General features: G+C 31.0%; 1 protein-coding gene across 1 annotated transcript in view; it reads left to right on the top strand.

Moving 5' to 3' along the window:
- LOC118193890 (solute carrier family 53 member 1-like) overlaps positions 1–24,115 on the top strand; it is a 55,331-nt gene that overhangs the window by 16,314 nt on the left and 14,902 nt on the right. Inside the window, exons 6-13 of the mRNA XM_035365055.2 lie at positions 3,766–3,867; positions 3,995–4,075; positions 4,301–4,379; positions 8,498–8,685; positions 10,716–10,895; positions 12,175–12,322; positions 16,926–17,123; positions 21,551–21,720. Coding sequence (XP_035220946.2) covers positions 3,766–3,867; positions 3,995–4,075; positions 4,301–4,379; positions 8,498–8,685; positions 10,716–10,895; positions 12,175–12,322; positions 16,926–17,123; positions 21,551–21,720 — 1,146 coding nt within the window. The remainder of the gene's footprint in view (positions 1–3,765; positions 3,868–3,994; positions 4,076–4,300; positions 4,380–8,497; positions 8,686–10,715; positions 10,896–12,174; positions 12,323–16,925; positions 17,124–21,550; positions 21,721–24,115) is intronic.

The following is a 24,115-nucleotide window of genomic DNA, read 5'->3' as shown; positions in this document are numbered from 1 at the left end:
GTGGTGCCGGGAACTTCGGAATTAGAGAGACAATGAATGGGGATGAGTACTCTTTACAGATGAGAGCAGATTCAGTCTGAGTAGCGATTCTCATCGCGTACTCATCTGGAGAGAGCGGGGAAGCCGCAATCATCCCTCGAACATCATTGAAAGGGACAGGTATGGAGGTGGTGGTGTTCTTGTTTGGGGAGGCATCATGCTTGGTATTTGTACAGACCTTCACATCTTCGACGCAGTTTCAGTCAATGGGATCTGTTATTGTAACGAGATTCTTCTTCCATATGTGCGTCTTTTTAGAGGCACTGTGGGTCCGCAGTTCCTTTTCATGGACGACAATGCACCATGTCATCGCACAGTAGCTGCCGAACAGCTCTTAGAGAGTGAGGATATTGAACGTGTGGATTGGCCAGCATGATCTCCGGATCTCAATCCCATCGAGCATGTATGGGATTTTCTAGGCAGATGCTTGGCAGCTCGTACCTTACCACCAGTAACGATTCCGGAGCTTCAATTGGCGCTGCAAGACGAATGGGCAGCAATGCCTCAACAACTCATTGACACCCTCATTCTCAGCATGGGCAGATGCTGTGAAACCTGCCTAGCAGTCAGGGGAGATCATATCCCCTATTAAAGACCGGATATTTCTTGCTGGACACCCATCACAGGGATGTTTTGGCCTTCAGTCGCATTGCGCTCCATGCTACTTTTTCAATAAAACTTCTTTTTATCCCTCTGATTTCTCTTCTAGTAAGTGTTGCTTACATTACTCATGTCCTTACGTATTGGGGATCTTACGGTATTAAATGTGTTGATTTGGAAAGCTTTTGTACAAAGTTATATTGAAAAAAAAAAAAAGAACCGTCTCATCCTTAATTTTTGCACACCAGTGTATATATATATATATACAGGGTGTTTCATAGATCATGGGATAAACTTGAAGGGGTGGTGGAGCATAATAAAACATGCATTTTTTTTTTTATAGGAATGTAGGGTCTAAAGTGACGGGTTAAGGCAGGAACACAAAAAAAGAGAGGAAAATGTGTTTATGTACAAAATCAGCACATAGTGCTTCTTTGTAGCAATACAGTATTCACAATAAATGTTCAAAATTGCGACCACCAGCAGTAATACATGCTTGGTAACGTCACAGATGAGATTGACAAACATTTTGAAAAACGGCAGGCATTTCGCGCAAACTTGCAGCTGCAATGGATAGTCGTGCAACGAGGTCCTCCCGGGAGTCTCGTAAATGATGCTCTTCAGATGGCCCCATTAAAAAAAATCCAAGCTTGATAAATCTGGCGAACGGGGGCAATCCATTGGCCTGGAAATGTCCCATCTAAGTAATTGCGGACCCGCACGGGGTTATGGGCTGGTGCACCATCATGCTGGAACCACATACGATCACGAACGACAGCCAGAACATCATGCAGCAATTTCGGTAGCACCTCTTGCAGAAAAACATAATAACATAAGCCATTTGTACGTGCCGGTAAGAGGTATGAGCCTATAAGATAGTCGTTAACAATACCCACCCACATATTCGCAGAGAATCCGGTTTGGAATGCATGTGGACATGTGCCATGTGGATTATGAGTTGTCCACACGTACATGTTGTGGCTATTGAAGATGCCGTCCTGTGAGAAAGTTGCCTTGTCCATGAATAGCATATCCGACGGGAAATCCGCCTGTGCCGCACACTACTGCAAGAACCAATGACAGAAATGAACTTGAAGAGGGTAATCTGTCTCTTGCAAGGCTTGGACTCTCTGCAAATGGTATGGGTGTGAACCATTTTCATGCAATACTCTCCAAACGGTATACGACTCAGCTGCAGACGATGTGCAATAGCTCTTGTACTTGTCTGAGGTGATTCATGCACAATGTTCAAGATGGATTCTTCAATGCGAGGTTGTTGTGCACTTATTCCACTCCTAGTGTCAGAGGTGGCTTCAAATGACCCGTTTTCACACAGACTGATGCAACCTCTCGAACATTGTATGCTTCAGCATACGCCTGTCGGGAAACCGTTCCTGGTACAACCGTAGCGCTGCTCTGCCATTTCCATTAGCAGCACCATGCATGAGATGCATGTCATCTTTTTCCCTGTGTGTAACGCTCAACCTCAGAATTGCGAATGATCCTCTGATGCAACGGATCGTGTTTTGTCTGGCTCACTGCCGCCTTCTACTGCTGCATCGCCAGCCAATCACGGCTGTAGTTCCTATTACTGTTAGCGTTCCCTTTTTTGAACATTTATTGTGAATACTGTATTGCTGCAAATGTACTATTATGTTTAACAATTTGCATTATGTATTGTGTATAATCTATGTCAATCACTATCTGCATATCAAATTAAGCATAATTAAGCATACAACTCGTGTTTTTTGAAAATACTGAAAAAGTTTCATTGCATATTCATCCAAATAAATAAGTAAATTTGAGGGTTTAATTCGTGAATTATATGAAAGCAAGCTCAAGGTAAAAATTCTGTGTTTGAAATTAAACATTAATGAGATGCATATAAAAAGTAGGAAAATTTCCTTTTGCGGGTAAGGGGCAGAGGGTGTGTCAGAAAAATGTATACAAATTTTGAACTGCCAAAGAAAATTTATTTTCCTACCTACAAGGATAAATTTCTAAGGAAAAATAATGTTTCCTCAACATGTGACAGCAGAGTCGTCGATCTAGCTGCACAACCCAGTTGGTGCCAAGAGAGCAACAGTAACAGGGGGATGTACATTTGAGCTTTCAAGGGCAGAAGCAGGTTATTAAGTAAATAATTAACGTGTATGTCTTACATTACTGTAGTCAAAGTGAGCTAATGATGAAAATATGTTTTTTTGCTGGAACTGCCAAGGTGGTGCATATATCTTTCTTAAGAAAATTGCTTGATTTATGTTCTATAATGCTTTGGTTCCCAACCTTTTTGATTTTCACACCCCTAAAAAGATTTGAATATATTCTTGCACCCTCTAAAACAGTTTCTTAAAAAAAGTTCTACGATCAGATTTTAATAATAAATAAAAATGAAACATGGAAATAAGAAATGATTCCTGAATTTTGTTTTGATTTAAAAAAGGACACTAAATATAGACTTTAAAATGATGTCGTTGTGAATGGGATAAGCACAATTAATGCGTTTTCACTACATTTTGGGAACATTACCAAATACCAATATTGGTCCAAAGTATTGCTTTCAAACTGTATTTCAAGAACATGATTTCCTTGGTGTTCTAAAAAATTTTCTATCAAGTCTTCAACATTCAACATATCCAAATCAAAAGAGTGTGGGTTTATAATCCATGTTTCTAAAGTTTTCAGTTCTTCTTTAAATACTCATCAAATGAGTTTTTAAGACTATTTCCAAATGATTCATAATTTCTTTGCATACTTCATATGCACATCACACACTGATGTTAACAATATGTGCAGAAAATCCGTTATCAGTGCATGCACATGAAATATATTTAGCAGCACATCAGTGTCATTTGTGTAAACTATTTAATTTATTTTAGAAAAAATATTTTCTCGCAACCCCAAGAAGGCTACCTCACATTCCTTCGAACCCCTGCTGCATTGGGAAAGATCATACATAAATTTGGTGAAAGGATACTGACTGAGATTTTATGATAAAATTTAAATATATACTATTATTATTAGCCCTAAATATAAAATATTTTTTAAAGTTCATGTAGTTATTTGTAGAAACTGATATTTTGAGTTTTATATATTATTTCTGAAACAGTGGTATTGTCATTTAAGTTATTAGGAACTGATGCTGGTGCTAAATGGCGTCAGCAGTGGGTTGAAGTAGCTCCTTTCTATGTCAATAAAGATATTGACAAATTAATCCATGACACAGAAGTAAGTCCTGTATATGTTTTGCTAAATAGATTTTAATTTTTTAATAGGTTTATTTTCACAATATGTATTTTAAATTTTTTTTTTTTTTTTTTTTTTTTTTTTTTTTTTTTTTGAAATGTTCTTTTAGAATATTGTCACAAGGCATTTAGAAAGTGGAGATCGTCAAAAAGCAATGAAAAGACTGAGGGTTCCACCTTTAAATGATCAGGTAAAATTATTAACATTGTATTCTGTAATTGATAGTACAAAAATATTTCCTCTGTTAATTTTTGAATTCGTATTTGAGTACTCTTGTATCATATTTTGGTAATGTACTTATATGTATATGATCAGTATTATTTTTTAAATTCATATTTATTTTTATTGCTAATTTATATTAAAATTAATTTCATTTGTATTAAATTTGGTTATATATATTTTAAACTATCTCTAGCAATCTCCCTGGGTGACTTTTAAAGTTGGACTTTTTTCCGGTGCCTTTGTCGTCCTTGTATGTGCAGTTATAATATCAGGTTTGTTAATATTCTATTCATGCATAAAATGTCAAAACTTTTATTCTGTGAATCAAAGTGCAGTTAAAATTGAAGAATTACTTTATGGAAATAGGGAACATAATATTCATGATGATTTCAGAATTACTGCTTTTACTCATACAGATACCATTAATTTAGCATATTATAAATTTAATTGGAACTTAAAATATAACATTCTTCTTTATGGTGTTTTAAATTATCTCTTGCATTTTGTAAAATGATAATAGTGTATATTTTTCAGTGGTAATCACTAGCAGTAATCCTGCTTGATGTGGTCAAGTGTTTCACTGCAGCATCTTATATATAAAATTAGTAACAGTAACAAAATTAAAAATTAGGCAAAATAACTTTAGTTGGGTGAAAGTTTTGAATAAAATTCTCATTCAAGGTTCAAGGCCAATCAGGCACAATCCTTCTTCAGGTGTAAAAACATATTCTGCATTAAGATCAGAGGAGCAGCAACTATTTTATATCAAAAGCAATAGGTGGAGCAGAGCTAAAATGAACATAGATCAAAGTTGAAGAAAGTAATAATGAAACTTAAAAAAAAAAAAAAAAAAAAAAAAAAAAAAAAAAAAAAATTGAAATTCTGAAAGTGCTTGGAAGAACTGGAATGGTATTAGTTCCAGTCTGTGAATGATTTTATGACAGCTAATGGAATTGATGTCATTAACTAAGGAAAATTATTTTGAAGCATCAGAAAAAACTGGATTGGAATACAATCCATTAATGACATTAATTCCAATCCAGTTGTTCCTAACACATTTAAAATACTGATATTTTTATCTTTCATGTTTCATTACTATTTTGCTTGATAGATGGCACTATGCTAATTTTTACTTTGCTCTGCCTATTGCCTTTCATATAAAATAATTGTCACTCCTACTGTCTTTACAAAAAATGGTTTTACTCCTGAAGAAGATAGCTATCAGAATCAATAGAATTTTATTCAAAATCTCTGCAAAATTAATGTTGCTTTTTTGTTTAAGTTTTACATTTCTGTGTTTCTCTTCTATTTAAACAATAATCCAAGTACAAGTGTTTTATGGCTTAAAATTTAAGAATTATATAGCCTGTGTACCCCCTTCCCAAATTGTCATATCACATGTAAAGAAAATAACTATTTTAAGCATAAGAGCTATTAAAATAAACTGAATTCATCAATAATCATATATGCGTGAAAGAATTGATGTTGGATATAGTATGTGCAATTTATGGAGGATGTTTTTATAGTATACCAGTAATTAAAATTTACTGAATGCTGTACAGGAAGTCATCTAGATTTTTTAACATTATTTACTCAGTTTAAGGCGTACTGCAATCAAAAAATTTATGTGGTATATACAGTTTATCTTACATATATACCGTGGTTCCAAAAGTGTTCGTACACTTATGATCTTCATTGAAATAGGGCTGTATCCATTAATTAAAAGTAAACTTTCTGAATGAGATTTTAATAATAAGGTCTATAATCTATTTGTAACAAAATTACATGAAATATTTTAAAAATATAGTGAAACTTTATTTTTATTTTTAAGAAATTAATAATAAAAAAATGACAAACATTTTATCTCAAAGTCTTCATACACTGAAATGTTTTTGGATAAAATCAAAGTTAGAATTATCGTTTGTCACTTTTTTTAATTTTTGCATTGTGGTGGCATTTTAAAAAATCATTTGCTTTAATTTTTTATTGTATACTTCATAATATTCTATTATTGAAAAATGGGTCGCAGTAGTAAAAAAATTACAAACAGCATTCGAAAATTGATAATTTTTTACCATAGTAGTGGTAAATCAATTCAAAATATCACTAAATTAGTTAATTTATCCCATTCTACAGTGCAGTATATGATAAAATGCTTTAAATGCTTTAAAGAAGAAAATTTTATTGAAAACAAGGTAAGAAAAGGTTGAACAAGAAAGCTAACTAAACGTGATGAGAGATTTATTATTAGAAAATTTATGAAAAACCCACGTTTGAGTGCTATAAAAGTTTTTGCAGAATTTAATGCAAAGTTTTCTACTTCAATTTCACCTGAAACTGTTCGACGAGTTCTCAGAGAAAATGAATTACATGGGCGTTCTGCCCGTAAAACAATTTTTGCTAGTGAGAAAAACACATCGACCTATTTTTACTTAATAAAACATCCTAGAACTGCACAAACTCGGCATTGCGCACAAAAAATATATAATCTCAATAAACTGCATTTTAAACCAAACAATGAAATAACATAAAAAAGCACTACACACTATACAAAGGAAATAGCCACCTACCTTATTCAGAAATTTCTGTGAAATGCACAAACTCTGTATCCACGTACACATCGACCTATTTTCACTTAAAAAAAATCCCAGAATTGCACAAACTCGGCATTGCGCACAAAAAATATATGATCTCAATAAACTGCGTTTTAAATTAAACAATGAAATAACATAAAAAAGCACTAAACAAAGGAAATACCCACCTACCTTATTTAGAAATTTCTGTGTCTTCAGTCTGTGGAACACAAAATTCCTAAACAGCATCCAAAAACTTTCCTCAAATGATGTTCCCTTTCTAATAGAACACTTTATATGGCGACCATTTCAACCTTTCTTGCGACAAACCCATTCAAAGCCATCTGAACGATCTTTATGTTCGACCATATGCATTTCCTTTGTACAAACAGGACACTTATAATTGCTACTAAGTAAACCTTCATTTACACACCAGTCAATTAATGCTTTTCCCCTTCGTTCCAAATCCTATAGAAATTTCAAATTAATCTTACCACATTCAGCTGTTTTATGGTGTAAACCACAAAATAAGCAACTTTCTAACTAACATCCAACATACAAACAAGCCTTTACAAATCTTTTCCCATCATTCAAATTCACGCAACCACGTATGTCATAATAGGTTTTTCATAACATTCAACTACTTGGGTTACCAGAAATGAAACAACAACGTGGCAATAATCCAATGGGCACACTTTACTCAGGTTCTCATAAATGAAATAACAACTTGGCAGGGGCACCATCAAATATAGGCTAGCCTCTTTTTCCAGCACTGGTAGATTGGAATTAAGTACGTTAAATATTTGGCAATGAAAAATAGAATTTTTACCACCAAAGAAACATTAACTGTGTATGCATAAAATGTTAACCATGTATGCTTGTGTAGATAATTGTATATTTCTCATGATGATGAAAATGTGCCAATTCCTATTTCCGGCCAAGGATATTACAACTGACTAGTACCTTCACACACATACAAAATTAAGGTGCTTATGTGTTAGCTTAACTATTTTAGTAGAAGTTGCAAAACTCTAGCATTCATGCACATAAGAATTCTTCATTTGTTGCAAACATTCTCATATGGATCTTTTTATTGTATTTCAAATTCCAACAATTTTGGTAGACAAATCATATAAATTATATTGTCCTAAATATAATTTTAAAATGTGAACTTCTGGTTTTTAGTGCCTTGCCACTAATTATGACTAAATGTGCTGCATCATATTAAAATTTGAAGACCTTCCATTGTCCACATAGTAAAATCACTGACCAGTGTTTATCTTGGGTTCAAATCTTGGCAAAGGGGCTGGCTGCCTAGGAGCATTTTCTTGGTTTTTCTCCATGTGTAACATGAATATGAGTGAGTTTTTTTCAGAAGACCTCTACAAAGGCATCCCTTCTCTTAGGCAGATAGCTTTTGAGTTCTTTGCTGTAATCTAAATAATGCAATTCATAAAATTTAATAGTTGCAACATGATATCTTCTTATATTTAGTAATCTAGGTATAAATTTGAAGAAGAAACTAGTTGTTCCTTATGTATTGATTTCTTCATAAATGCTGAAATTGATGTATATCTTTCAGTTTAATCACATTCATATATATTGTTAATCAAATCTCAGCGAAGCTGGAAATATTTTTTTTATCTCATCTTTAGTTATGCATTTAGATTGGTAACAAATAATTAGTAATTATTTTCAAATTGTATGTACTAATTTTTATGTGCGACTTTTTATTTTAGAATATGTATCTAGATATTTAGTTTTATTATATTGAGATATTTTACTTAATGTTCAGTATTGTCTTTCTTTTATTGTAGCTGTGTTTGCTGATGCTTCTGTTAATTGGCGAATTGCTGTGCGTCTGTATAGAGGTAGCTTATTGATTATTCTGTTTTTGTTCCTTATTGGAATAAATGTGTATGGCTGGCGAACATCTGGTGTTAATCATGTGTTAATATTTGAGTTGGATCCAAGAAATCATCTCTCTGAGCAGCATTTAATGGAGGTATGTATAATAATGATGACTATAAAAACCAAGTTTTTTTATGAAGAGTATAATTTTTTTTTTAAATAATGTGCAATAATATTTTAAAATTTATTCAAAATGTTGAAAGAGAGTTGCAATTTAAAAGTTCTTTTAAAAATGTTTGGTTTCAAAATATTAACTAGATGACATTTTATAAAATAAAATACACATTGAAAATACTTTTGAATTTTTGGACTATGATCGAAATTATAATGGAAAAAATCAAAATGCTTATTTAGAGATATTTGTATTTTTCATTTTTATATACTGACAAGTAATTGTAGTACTGATGCTATTTCATTTAATAAACTATCTTTGTACTTTATGATTATCTGTCCTGTTTTTGCTTGAAAAAACTATGTCCTCAGCAATCTGTTTTCACTTAAAAGTAACATTGCAGAAAATTGGCATTGGTGCACAAGTTTTGATTTATAAAATTAAATTATTTATGAAGTAGCATTCAATTATTTATAGAATGTGAATTTTTACATTCTGAACTATTAGATAAAAGGCCATGTTTCTGAAGAAATGCAAGATTTTCTTTTTATTCCACAATTCCTCATAAGAAAAATAACCTCACATTCATTTCACTCTTTTTCTAAAACTAAGCTTCAGTAGTAGTCTTTTACTACTACTGAAAATGATGATGGGATTTTTATACATAAAACATATTTTATGTATAAAAATCCCATCATCATTTTTTAATATTTCAATTCCAAGTAACTTTTCTAGTTCTACCTAATATGATAAACGTAATTCATCTGCAAAACTATTATATATATACAGCATTATTACTTTCTAAAAAGGTACTATAAATCTACCTACAGTAAAAGAATGACATTAAGGCTTTTATAAACACTATTGTATTGTAGTATTTCTTAAAATTAAGATTTTCTAAATGCATGTGTATGGTTTCATAGTGGATTGAATGCACACAGAACCGATGATAGCTTGATAAAATTCATTTTCCCGAAGGAACACTTTACAGTTCTGGAACTTTCTACAGAAGTACTCGGATAGCTATTTTCAGTATAACAGAGCACAATCAGTAGTTACCACCATAACTACTGAGAATGTCAAATACAATGCAATGCAATATGCATGTTAAGAGCAGAGATCGCACAGAGATCTCTCAATACTCCAGAATCAACTCTGAACTGATGCTGTCTCCAAGCTTATATAGTTTTCCCCAGTAGTACCTCCATTTCTCGAAATGACTGGAAAACATGCACTTTTAAAGTTACATTTAAGGGCCGGATTCAGTTACATATATATTTAAGGATCAATTACAGTTATACAGGGACTGGAGCAAAATGTCACCAAATGGTTGTCAAGTTTGGCATCTTCTCACCAAATTTTGCGACAAAAATTGGTTTCTTACTAAGGTTCTGTAATGGCAATACCTTCTTCCATTATGAAAATGTCATTAAAAAGTGATTTTATTTTTAAACTTATGTAAGTGACTCTTCAGATTCAAAAATCAGTTGTATTCTAAATATACTTCAAATATTTTATAACATTGTGTGAGGGTCATTTTAGATAGGGTCATAGAAGAGTCCTGTATAGTGTAACAAGTATTTATTAACAGGTTTAAGTTACACACGGACATTACATTTAACTTTAAGAAAATTACAGAGCAGAGAGTCTGGTACAACCTATCAAGTTAGACGCTTGGCTTTTACTGAAGTACTTCTCTGGCTACTCACCAGAGGGCAGCCTTGTTGTCACAGTTAGTCCAACAGCTTATGTTAAAGGATTGGCTACAACATGTAAATTCTGCATTATGAAATAACTGTATATTGTATTCAATTATTTTTATATTCTGATTTTTGCCAAATAATTTCTGGTTTATAAATATAGATTGTTAGAATATTTTTATATTGTACATGACTGTTGTTTTAATATACTAATTGCAGTTTCTTTGAATTAATTTTTTTATCTAAGATAATAGTTTACTGAAGTGTAGGTATATTCGTTTAATATATTAACTTTGGTATATATTTTTATAGATTGCTGCCATTTCAAGTGTGATGTGGGCATTAAGTGTTCTTGCGTTCCTTTTTAGCGATGCATTATCAATTCCTGCATATGCTAATCCCTTAATGTTAGTTGCTATTCTTCTTGCATTCCTATTCAATCCAACCAGAACTTTGAGACATCATGCAAGATTTTGGTTACTGAGAGTTTTGGTATGAAAAGTTTTTTCCGTGTTTATGTACAATTCTTTAATCTTTCAGTTTGTCCAGTTCTCTAAACATTTAGGAAATTTTAAGGAAATTGGTAATTATTTTTATACTTATATTTTAATACATTATTTATTACTTATAAAATTAGTTATATATGATTTTTATACTTATATTAAAAGTCTAATTTAGCTTTTGTAAAAGTTTCATTTCATTATTAAACATTTGTTTAATAATGCCTGTTTATGTAATGTGAAATGCAAAGTGTTGTCATTACATATTAGTGAATGTTGTAAATTGTACAAAATAAAATGTTTACATTGGCGAATGTGGTTATGCCATTAATACATTGTGTGTGTCATTACTATGCCATTAATACATTGTTACATGTTACACCATTAATACATTGTGTATGTCATTACTAAGATTTAAATTTGAAATTTTACAATCATCATAATTCTTACTATTGTTATTTATAGTAACTTATAAAAGGAATTGTGTGATGATTATCAAATTATAATATCTGAATTTAAGTCAAATATGGAGAACGCCATTGTCAGCAATGTTTTTAATTAAATTTCTAGTGATTGAATTTGTAATAACCAATTTTAATATTACTTAAAAGATTTAAACTGTTACAATTTATGCAATTCAATAATTAATATACTTATATGTCTGCAATGAAAATATTTTAGGTTTATCAGTAATTTATAAATGATAGGAAAATGTTTTAACTTTTATCTAATTTTAAAATGAATATAAGTTTTAATCCTTAGTGTAATGTTATTATGTCTTATTTTTGAACCATTCTAAAAATTATAAGCATTTTTTAAATATGTAACTAGTATAATTACTTACTGAAAGCAATTTCTTATGTTTTGAACTTTTTCATTCTGTAACAAACCATCATTTAGCAATAATGCCGCATAGTCAGACAACCAAGTTAGCTGCCATTTTCACATATCTGCTAAATAATAATAATAAATTTGTCATGTTGTCTTTAGGTTTTAATTGCAGATGTATTTCAGGGTATTGTTTTATGTTAGCAATCACTAGCTTGAATTTCTATGAAAAATTGCATTAAGAACTCCCTTTCTTTTGTTAGTTGTATTTTCATTAAGAGAATATTTCAATTTTCTAGTACAGTTATGGCATATCTCCATACTGAAGTGTTATTGCCAATGTAAAGCAAGACTTTTTGTTATTTAAAGATTTGCAATTCTTTGCATTATTTTTTACATTATGTTTTTTCAGAACTTCTTTGAACACTATTTTTATCTTTTAGGGTCGAATAATTGCAGCTCCTTTTTTCCATGTTGGCTTTGCTGACTTTTGGCTAGCTGACCAGCTGAATAGTCTAGTACCTGTATTGGTTGATTTTCAGTATTTTGTGTGTTTTTATGCAACTGATCTTGACTGGCATGTTAATACAGGTAAGTATAATTAGAAACATAGTTAACTTGAAAATGTAAAATTATGAAATAAATTTTGCGTCTATGAAATTAAAATTTTATTATCCAGTAGATTTCTGATTATCTGCATATCTTGGGACCAATGATTATGTGAGTTAGAGAAATGTTTTAAGCACAGGTTGTGTTTTTGTTTTTTACTTCCTTGTACAAAGTAAACAAAGTATTGTAACTGCAAAAACTTTTGTGTATAAATTTCAACGAAAATATCCAGTTTGAGCACTACCGAATGCAATTTAACAATGTTTCTGCATGACATCTGTACATAAGGACAGAATAAAGAACTCATTTTCCCAAAATGGGTTGCAAAAAGGATTTAAAATAGATTCAAAAGAGATTTTTTTGTGACATCTGTATATATCTCGGATAACTACAAAACGAGTAGCCTCCAAATGTTGAAATTTTGTATACAAGACTGCATATAGGAATTGTGCACCTTCCTTTTTGGTTGCAATTGGCTGTACCAAGAGTATATAAACATATATATGTACTAAAATAATATTGATTATATTATCTCCCAATATAAAGTTGGTAGAATGTATCTGAATGAAGTAACCCCAAAGTACGAAATTGAATCCCAAAAATAACATTTTAGCAACTTGAATTTAAAGCATGAAAAATAAAAATGCATTTTACTAACTTTATACAGTCAAAAGTCTTTAATCCGGACTCGTCGGGACTTCGGCAATTCTGGATTATCGATTTTTCCGGATGACAGACAGATCATCAGTTTAAATCTGGTAAGATGGCATGCAGAAATTATACAATTAAAAATATGTAATCGTAATTTATGAAATAAAGAGAAATTGTGATCTAAAGGGTATCAAAATTTACAAATAAAGCTTAATATTTATTTGTTTACTTTATTAAACATTTCTTTCAACGCGCGCATGTGTAAAGCATACATTATGCATAGTCGAAATTAGAAAATTGCAACCAGAAAACTATTTTATGTGTATTTGTGATATTTATAATGACGAGGAATTTGATTTAAATCATATCAAAGGCAGAGTACATCGAGATGAAATACTACATTTAATAAGGAATTATAAGCCAAATAAAATAAAAGCATCTGCCCTGAAATTCATAAACAGATTTCGGAATGGTTAGAAAAACAAATCACCTCTCAGTCACTTTCTTCATGCCTTTTTATCCATTTTTTGCAGCAATTCCACTTTTTGTTTAATGGACATCGAAACATGCTTTTGCTTTGTAGATCCTTTGGCAGGTTCAGAATCGAAAATTCTTTTTGACATAATCGAAAGTTCAAGCTTACTTTTTATAAAATTGCTCTAACAGTCTGCAAAAAATAATAAGCCGGGTTCAATTAGAAGATTAAGGAACAATGCAATCTGCAACATTAACTGAAATAGATAATTGGATAATTTTAGCTTAGCTTATACTGTCCATTATATATTAAACGCGCATGCGTAAACACATATGCACATGCATAAAGGTATTATGTGCATGCGTTTACGCATGGGCAGAAAGTTTGTAGCTTTGAGGTCCGGATTAAAGACTTTTGTCTATATTAGGAGATAATATTACTTTAGTAAATAAATTATTATTATCTTACTTTGCAGCTATTAAGTATTAGGAAATTTTTTTTTCAATTTCAATGAATTTCCATTAATTAATTCAATATATATATATATATTTACTAAAGTAAGATTGTTTATATTATCTCCTTATATAAATTTAGTAGAATTGTAAATAAAGTAATCCAGAAGTCTGAAATTTAATCTCGAAAATAATATTTTTAAAGGAACTTTCGATTTCAATGAATTCCAGTTCATTAATTCAATATATATATACACACACTCTTTTGCAAAAAAAATCGAAGCACTATAAAGGCACTATGTGGTTGTTTTTGATGAAATTGAATATGTGTATAGCTCATACACAGATAATAAAATGATTAAAAAATCAAGGTCATATTACCTGTTCTCATAGTTCACAATTTCCCATTGAGTGTTTAAATTAGTAGTTGGTCAAACCACCCCTGGTGGCAATGCATGCTAGAATCTGTCGAGGCAAGGAGTGGTAGAAGTTCCTAATGTTATCCTGCGACACATTCTGTCAGGCATTCAGATCTGCGATATTTTGTTATGCCCGAATGCCGATGACGTGCCGTGAAGGGTAATGCAACCGACTGCAAGATGGTATCAACATATCGTTGAGCTGTTAAAGATGTACGGAGGATGATTAAAGATGACCTGCTGCCATAAGAAATAGCACTCCACACCATAACACCAGGGATTATGGCTGTATGCCTTTGTAAAACAAAGGCTTATTGGGACCGCTGGCCCTGTCCTTTCCACTGTGGTCATCTGCTTCAAGAATGATTTGGGATTCATCGCTGAACACTATATGATAACATTCTGATGGCAGCCATCATTATCGGCTGAGACACCATTCTATACAACTCCACCCATGTTGTAGGATCAAAGGCAAATGTCTTAAAGGCCTCTGTGAGCATAACCCCACTTCAGACAAGCGGCATGAGATGGTGGACGGTACCACAGGAGGTGTAGACATGATTGTAGTGCGTTGAATAGTTGGCAATTTTCCGCCTCTGTTGCTGGTTTTATATTTTGCGAATTGCGCGCTATGATCTCAAATAGTGTTCATTTGCCTTGAAAGTTTGATCATTTGCATGTTCTATCAAGATGTTTTTGCATACAACATTTTGTCACAATCATCGCAAAAGTCCTTCTTGGTGCTTCAATTTTTTTTTGCAAAAGAGTGTATGTATAGCCACTCATATAATTCAATATATATATGTATATACCCACTCAATATATTTGTTTCCTTAAGCTTTTTTTTTTTTTTTTAAATTCTTATATGTTGGTAAATTGTGCATTTTTTGCTTTAAAAATGATTGAATTATGTTGTTATCTTCTGGTTAAGATTTTTATGCCTTTAAATCTGCATGCAATAATTGTAGAATTATCAACAATTTAAAAGTTGTTTAAGTGCTGCTAAGCCTAATTTATTTACCATAGCAGCCACATATATTTTTTTTACATTTGAAACATCAGAATAGTGAATCAAGTCAATTTCTGTACCTTCAGTGTCTTTTTGCGGAGTGGGACCAAATGTAAACTTTGTTTTGTGCACCAAAAAATCTGCCTTCTTGCTCCTTGGCCAAATTGCTTGTTTTTGCATAGAAACTGTAGTTTTAATTGTAAAAACTGTCTTTTTAACTGTTTTAGGTGTTTTATATTTTTTTATATTTTTCAATTTTTAATAAAGATATTTTGAGGTTTTATGTATTTTTGCCTTGCCATGAAATGAGAACTGAATTAATGAGAAATACATCTCTACTGAAATTCGAGAAAATAAGTTTATGCTGGAAAAATGCACATAATTTCACATTCTATACAAGGAAATCGTGGCGTACACATCAGATTTTTTTTAGTTTTGCTTATGCTTGTTTCCCTCTTAATTTTAATATTAAATCTGGATTGTCTGCATATAAGTAACTAATTAGATCATATCTTGAAAATTATCTAATCAAGACTTGTGAATACAAAGCTATTACATTTTATAATACATTTATTTACTGAGAAATAATATCAGTATAGGGGAAAATAACACTGGGTAGATATAGTGCTGAATAATAGGGAATTCTTTCATAAAAATGCATTATATTTTATGGAAGAGGGATTGTATGCAAAATGCATTATATTTTATGGAAGAGGGATCAGCAAAATTATTTTCAAAATAATTTACCCATTCTTAAATGAGAAAAAAGTATCGATAAGTAAAATATATTATTAAAAAAAAAAAAAAAAACACCAGCAGTACAATTTTTTTTTCGAATTGAATCGGGTGTTAATTAGTAGTGTTACTACACTACTAGCAGTTCAAAAAAGTACTAAAGTTGAAATTTTGGATTAATTAAAAAAAGTTCTGGTTTTTCTCTTTTCTCTCTTTTTTTTTAATGCCAGAAATATCTCTAGAAGCACCATTATTAAGCATTTAACTCTATACAGATATAAACAAGCTTATTGTGCAGAATGTAAAGAAACCAGCAGTGAGGTGTTTTAGTTGGAACTCAACCAATGAAATGCTGTGGCTTAATAAATTCCTCATACATGTTAATTACATAAAATTAATTTGAAAAGACTATGGTGTAGATGCTCAAAAATAATGATATATCTAAAATAACAAATTTTTAGATTTCATGATCTGTGTTAAAACCAAAAACGTGAGCACAGGATTCCTTTTCATTGCTAATTGCCTTCAACAGTAAAGTAAAATGCTAATTGACTTTACTAATTAATTGACTAATTAATTGGAAATATTAAAATATATTTCCACCTTCAATCAAAACATGTTACAAATGTAATGTGCTTTCGTTGAAAAATTATTTATATATTTATATATGAAAAAAATTACCATTAAATTTACCATTTTTTTATATGTAAAAATGCATCCAGATTGTAAGCATTTGCATATTGTTGGAATTCTACTGTAATATATTATTTTGATAAATATTTTAATAAATATATATAATTTAAGATAAGCTTTCTAAGCAAAGTGAAATTTATGTATTTTTCAGATTCTAATAAGTGCGTGGATGATATTGGTTTAATATCAAGACCAATTGTAGCTTGTCTTCCTGCATGGTTTCGCTTTGCACAATGTCTTCGCCGATACCGTGACACACATGAAGCTTTCCCACATTTAGTAAATGCTGGAAAATATTCTACAACGTTTTTCAATGTGGCATTTTCATCGCTTTATGTATACTCAAAAGGTTAGTTAATGTTAATTTTGACATTATAGTTCCTTTTTCCTATGAATTTGATAGTTTTTAATGAAATAAAAGGGTATTATTGCATTATCTGCTGAACCATGACAAGTATCATCATGCAAAGTTGTATGTTGCCACAGTAGGCAACACAAGAAATTATTTATCTGGCAACCCATGAATGGTTGCTTGCGCATTACAGAAATGCGTATTATGGTGTCAGCTATCTTATGCATTACAGAAATGAGTATTATGCTGTCAGCTATCTTGATAGAAGTGATAGTAAATTCCACAGTTTTGAAATTTGGGAAGGGTCATGATTATTATTTCTGTTTGTTGTGATTAGTGTGTAGAGTTTTTTTTCTTATATTGAATCGTAATATCTTATATTGTATTGAAGCATTACAATTGAAAGCATTGCATTTTTTCAGAAATATGATATTTTGCTTACATGTACAGATTATAGTAATGCTTATTCCATGAAATTAATTTGTGAAAGTCTCTAATGCTTCTTTAAGTTAAAACAGGTTGATTTGTACATGGAGAGCATTGCCAGTTTTCTTTGAACTGCTGAGAATTCTTTTTTTTTTTTTTTTTTTTTTTTTTTTTTTAAATATAGAATAGATTGTTATGCGCATGAAGGAATTCAGAGAAAATAGAAAGTTAAGTGTTTTATTATGGATTTGCATTTTTAATTTAGTTAATTTGTTACTGTTTTATGAAATATTTTGTTATGGATTCTTGTTTTATGTAATTTTGTGACTCATTTTGGATGTTTCCTGCATATTTAATTTCATTAATTTGTTGCTTTTTTTATGTTTTATGTAATTTTCAGCGTGTAAGCATTTTAAAAAATGACTACTGTTTTCTATGTGTTAGGGAGTCAGTATTCCAACACAAAAATCAGTATTTCCACCCAAATACTTTTTTTTGTGTTGGGTGATTTAAAAGTTATAAATTGTATGCCAAATATTAAAAAAAATCACATTAATATATTCAGTGTAGCCATTGTTTTAATTAAAATTGAACTTTTGGCAATTTTAATCTGCGATTTTGTTTCTGAAAGCTTGCTTATATTTGTAAATTTTAAAATAATAATAACAATAATGATACAAGAGAATAGATAAAAAATAATAAAACATAAATCTATTAAAATAAATTGAAAATTGTTTCATGTTACTCTAATTGATTGAGTGTAATGATAGTGGTGCAGCTTTGTATGCTGTAAGTTTTTACTAGCAAAATGCTGGTTCCTGCATTAGATTTATTAAGCAAGTCTAAGAAAAGTGAACATTGTCAAAATAAGTCAGTCTCATTATTTCTTAAGTATCAATAAATATAGAACACTAAAGGAGGGATAAACTGTGATGTTGAAAGTCTGGTTCTTGACAGTGGATGGGTTGGCTGCAAAGATGTTTTCATAATGTGTGATGTAAAGAAACTGAATTGCCAAGATAAGTATACGTGGAGCTTTCGTATAGTGTTTAACCCTTTTTGCGACGGCACACCTATGTTTAAGACACTCGTAAGGGTGGGAAGGAAATCGAAGGCTGTCACAGTACAGGACGGAGGCTTTGCATTGCTAAGCGTAATTTTATAAAAAAAATCGAAAAAAAAAAAAAGTTTCACTTCTAGCATCGTAATTTTTTGGTATCATTTAAGATTATTACTTCAACTCTTATACATGTTAAAACTAGGACTTAATTGTATTTTTTCTTTATTTTACATGAAAATATACTTATAAAATTGCTTATCTTGTAAAATAATTTTCGGAATTGCTATTCAAATTATTCCAAAGTTTTAATTGATAAAATCCATCAATAAAGTTTAAAATTATTAAAACAACACAATAAAGAATATTTACAGTAAGAAGTAACAAAATTTATAAAGACTGAGTGTGGTAAATCTCAAAGCATGGAGAAATATCACTTTCTAACTCTTAGAAAAAGTATCATTTTCTAACACTTTAGAAAATGAATCATCACTCTCATCTGCATTAGTAATTGGTTCATTAACCATACGAAGGTATTCTTCCTCTGATAAATAGCGCCTTTCCGCGATAATAGACTGGAGGTGAGGCTTTCCAAAATAAAAAGAAAAGAAATGGAAATATATCTGAAGGCAATGCAAAACGTAAAAAAACTCCACATAGTAACCCTAAAAGATTATATGTAGTAGAGGGAAAAAGTAGAATAAAAAAAGGAATTGGATATAAATCACACATGTGAATGTTTATATTAGCACACCACGATTTAAACAGTCCACTTCTGTTTACGCTTCCCCCCACAACACTTGATGAGTAAAATACCAAAGTCAGGCAGAATATATCAAACTCAAGGTCAGGAACCTAAAACTGTGTTCATTTCAAAAGTAATGGACATAGGATGCTATCTAGTGGCCTTCAGAAAAACATTACAGCTTAAAATGCGTATACTCGTCACCCGTCCTCTGAATGCAATCTGCAGTGATGTGTGGATGGGAAACCCAGCTGTAAGAGACGTTCTTAGGGAATGCGTATATGGGACGCCCGTCCTGAAAGAGTTAATGAGTGTTCAGTAAGATAAATCATGCTAGTATGGGAATTAGTGATCTGAATGGCATTTGCTGAATCATTTCTGTTTCAGTTGTACCTGATCAGGAATTTTCTTTTGTTGGTATAAATTATTATTACTAGGGAATACTGTGGTATTCCAATTTATAAGTTTAATTGTTGAAAAATTGAATTTACTTCTTTTATCAAAAAGTCCTGCTTTAAGAATAAAAATGCTAAGATCCAGACAATCTACCATTAACTGTTTCTTACTGGTCTTGTTAAGCTTAAGCACTTGTTAGATGTAGCTTATTTAAATAAGATTATTATTATTGAATGTATCGGGTCAGTCCATAAGTTCATGCGCATTAAGAGTATGCATGGAATTCAGTATGATGCATTTACTAAAGCAATACAATTTTGAACCTGTTGAAACTTGCCGTCGTTTGACTAATTATTCAGTTCATCACCAACCTTCGTAAATAACGAATGCATTTTAGTACCCATAGAAGATGAAATTAGATAATCAGTACAAACGTGGTGTGCTGCATTTTTTATTTTCGTGTGGAGAATCTGCCAGGTTTGCAGCGATAAAAATTAATAGTATACATGGTGAACACACTGTTAGTGTAAGGACTGCCCAGAAATGGTTTAAAAAATTTTAAAGTTGGTAAAAGCAGCATTGATGATGAACCCTGTTCAGGACATTTTGAACTGTTAGAACCAAATCAAACGATTAATCCAGAAGTTTACAGTGAACAACTTTGCCGTCTAAAACTCAGAATTGTTCAAAAAACGCCCACGATTGGTGAATATCAAGAAAGTGTTGTTTCATCATGATAATGCTAGACCACATACGGCTCGAACAATACTGCAAAAAATTTTATATGGAGAATTTAATATGGAGCTTTTGCCACTTCCTGCTTACTCCCTAGATATTGCCCCAAGTGATTTTCACTTATTTCGTGCCTAACAAAATTTTTTTACTGGGAAAAAAATTAAATCGTAAACAGGATGTACACAATGAACTTTCAAGTTTTTTTTGCATCAAAACCAGTCTTTGTACAGCAATGGCATAAAAAAGCTGCCTGAAAGATGGTGAGACATTGTAGATAATTGATTAAAATGTTAAATTGTATTTTTTTATATTATTTAAAAATTTACCAAAAAATGCACATGAATTTATGGGCTGACCATACCCTGCCCAGTGCTTAATATCATCAATATGTCTGAATGTAAAATATATATATGTATAATAAGGACTTAAAACCAATTTCCTGCATATAATGCTCCTAAGATGTAATGTGTTAATATAAATAATGATGAAATTAAAACTAAACAGGCAAACGAAAAACAAATAGGAAAATATATAATAAATTTAGCAAATAAAAAAAATTTTAATTAATTTTTAAATTTGTAGTACCATAAATTTTTGATCCACCGGCTGGGCAAGGCTGACTCACCCTTTCACCCCTTGTGTGGGTGGATAAAATGAGTACAAGGTTCGCTTGGGCACTACCGGGGGTCCTGCGACAAGCTGACCACTTGTCCAGGAAGGATGCACGAGCACTTCCTGGATCGGATCCCACGGTCCAGAAAGCAGATATCAGGGCACTGCCGACCATGGCTGTCTAAGGGCTATTTGTGCCGCTGAGTTCAGTTTTTTAGGTTAGTACCATAAATTTGCTCAACTTATTATGTATTATTTCTTTTTCTTTTGCCTGTTTAGTTTTAATTTTATTTTAATTTATATATGTATATTTACCCATTTTGATTTTTTTGTATTTTTTTATTCTCAATATTGAATGAGAAATGTTCAATTTTACTTTTTAAACATTTATGTATATTAAAATTAACTTTTTTATTGACTTACATGTTTTTAATGCAAATTATGTGCATGTAGATTCTTATGGCTACACATGGCAAAATCCTTTCTTCTATCTGTGGATTGTATTTGGGTTTATCAGTTCAATTTATACTTATATCTGGGACATTAAAATGGATTGGGGATTGTTTGATGCAAATACTGGTGAAAATCCATTTCTAAGAGAAGAAATTGTTTATTCGTCTCCGGTAAGTTTTTTTCCTCCTTTGAATATAAAATATTGTACTGAAATAGACCGAGATTTAAAACAGCATGAATGAGAGACATTTGCAGAATAAGGTTGCCAACTTGTTACTATTGTTTTTGTGTTGTAATGCTCTTAGAGTGGATATCAGTTTATAGCTACTGTATTGCAGTGTTACTAGTGCTCTTTTTAAAATATTGAATAGTGCACTAGTTTAAAATGTTTTCTATCATGCATTTCATTTTTTTTGGGGGGGGGCAATTTTTGGAGTGGTTAAGAATTTAACCATACTATGTAGTTAACATGTTTTTTCAATTAGTATGTATTAAACCAAGTTGTATGTTAGTATTTGATAGCTCAATTAATTATTAATTAAAAGTAATTTGATCAATTTAGAAATTTAAGGTGCTTTTAATGACTTTTTATTGGAAAATTATGCAAAGAGAAAATCCTTAATTAATCCTGTGAGCTAACTTTTAAATTTGTTAAGTTAAGTAGCTGACTTTTTATTATAGTTTGAAATTAATTATTTGTAAAGCATTAAAAGGCAGATTATAGATTTTTAATTAAGCCGATAGGATTGTTTCATATCACTGTCATTCCTTTTTTTTTAAATAAAAATTTAAACACAGAATATGTAGTGACAGTATATTGTGTTTAAAATTAATGAGTACATATTTAAATAAAAATTGTTTTCTTGTAATAGTATAGTAGAATTTTAGATTACTAAAATTGGTGCTTTAGGTGATGTATGAAGGAAAGTCATTAAATAAGTCGTCACAAATTCATGATGTATTTGAAAGCAGCAGTGAGTACTTTCCATGTATGGTAATAGGTAGCAGAACCATCCTAATTCATGATATTCATTTTGTTACTAAAAACCAGTTGCAGATGCATAGTTCAATTTGAAAATGCTGATGGAACACAATTACTGTACAAGAGAGTAGTTTGCTATTATTTTTCTGGGGGGGGGAAGGAGCAAAAGACTTTATGGAAATGATTTTTATGAAAGGAACATTTCTTGTTTACGAAGGGGAGTATTTATTGCATAAAGCTGTGCATAAGTGTGTATAGAAATTATCTCAGGGCCACTTTGAAGTTTGCGATGAAAACTGAAGTGAGTATGCTGTTCAGATTAAGGCAGACTCAACAAGGCAGAGAGTAGAGGAATTGATTCAAGAAATATAATAATAGTAGCAGTAACTGTTTGGTCCACTAAAATACATCTTGGAGGCAAATGCTCTGCAAATGATAATGATGTTCAAGATGAAGACCTAATGTAATTAATAATAAAATTAGTGGCTGAGACAGCAACCCAAAGATTTTTATGCAGCAGGTAAAGGAATATTGATGAAATGCTGAGACAAGTATATAAATAATTATGAAGGTTATGTTGATTAGCTAAAAATACTTTTTTTCAGGTGAGTATCTCATTAGGTTATTTTGTAGTTGCCTTTTGTGACTGACTTATTGACTTTCCTTATTCGTACGTATTAATTTATTATATGTTATTTTTTATTGGAAAAGGGAGACAAAGATAAAGCATGTTCAAATGTGCTTCAGAATTAGTTATTTTAGCTATTTTTAAATTGTAAATAATATGTATATGCAAATTTACTTATTTTATATATTTATTAAAACGTAATTCAAACTTAAGATTACTATTAAATAGTTTACATAATATGAATTATTTGAATCTAAATTAACTTTCAACTGAATTATGTACCCCTTGAGTGTCCTGAGGGATTTTTTTAACACTTTGAAAGTTGTTGCTTTATTTGTTTGATCATGATTATTCTCTCCTGTTTGTATTCATGACCATCCATTGTAAAATACTTTAGTCTGGTGTTTTATTTAGGAAAGTAGAAATTATTTTCAGAAACTGTTGATAATTAAAATGTTATGTAAAGCAAGGTAGCAAAGATTACATAAGGAAAGCATTTTAAGAAGCTGTCAAAAAGGTTTGCTGAATGGTTAATGCATATTTATATTTATTTTTGATGAGTGTGAAATAAGCCAAATAATAAATTTTAATATGTAAATGTGGCAGTGGGATTTAATAAACTATACACTGATATTTTGAATTTTCAAGTTTTTGTTTCATTTGATGTGTAGAAATAATTTAAATACGTAAGTGTAATTTTAATGCGTGACATTATTAATAATACTGCACTTGTCTCATTCTTCTTTTTATTTTCATTTTTCATTCTTCTTTTTATTTTAAATACAAAACTCGAGATATTCTGTTGAGGTGCCAAAAAAATTATGTAACATATGTAAGAATCCAAATATTTTGATAAAAGCAGATTTTGTAGATTTTTTCCCTCCTTGCAAGTTAGACGTGATTGCGAAATGCAGTTTTGCAGTAGCCTTGCATTCTTCACTTCAAAATCATAGGC

The sequence above is a fragment of the Stegodyphus dumicola genome, chromosome 5 (assembly GCF_044657685.1).
Source record: "Stegodyphus dumicola isolate Sdum_Otavi_A_Nest chromosome 5, ASM4465768v1".
Lineage (NCBI taxonomy): Eukaryota > Metazoa > Arthropoda > Arachnida > Araneae > Eresidae > Stegodyphus > Stegodyphus dumicola.
This window is presented reverse-complemented; position numbering and strand designations above follow the sequence as displayed.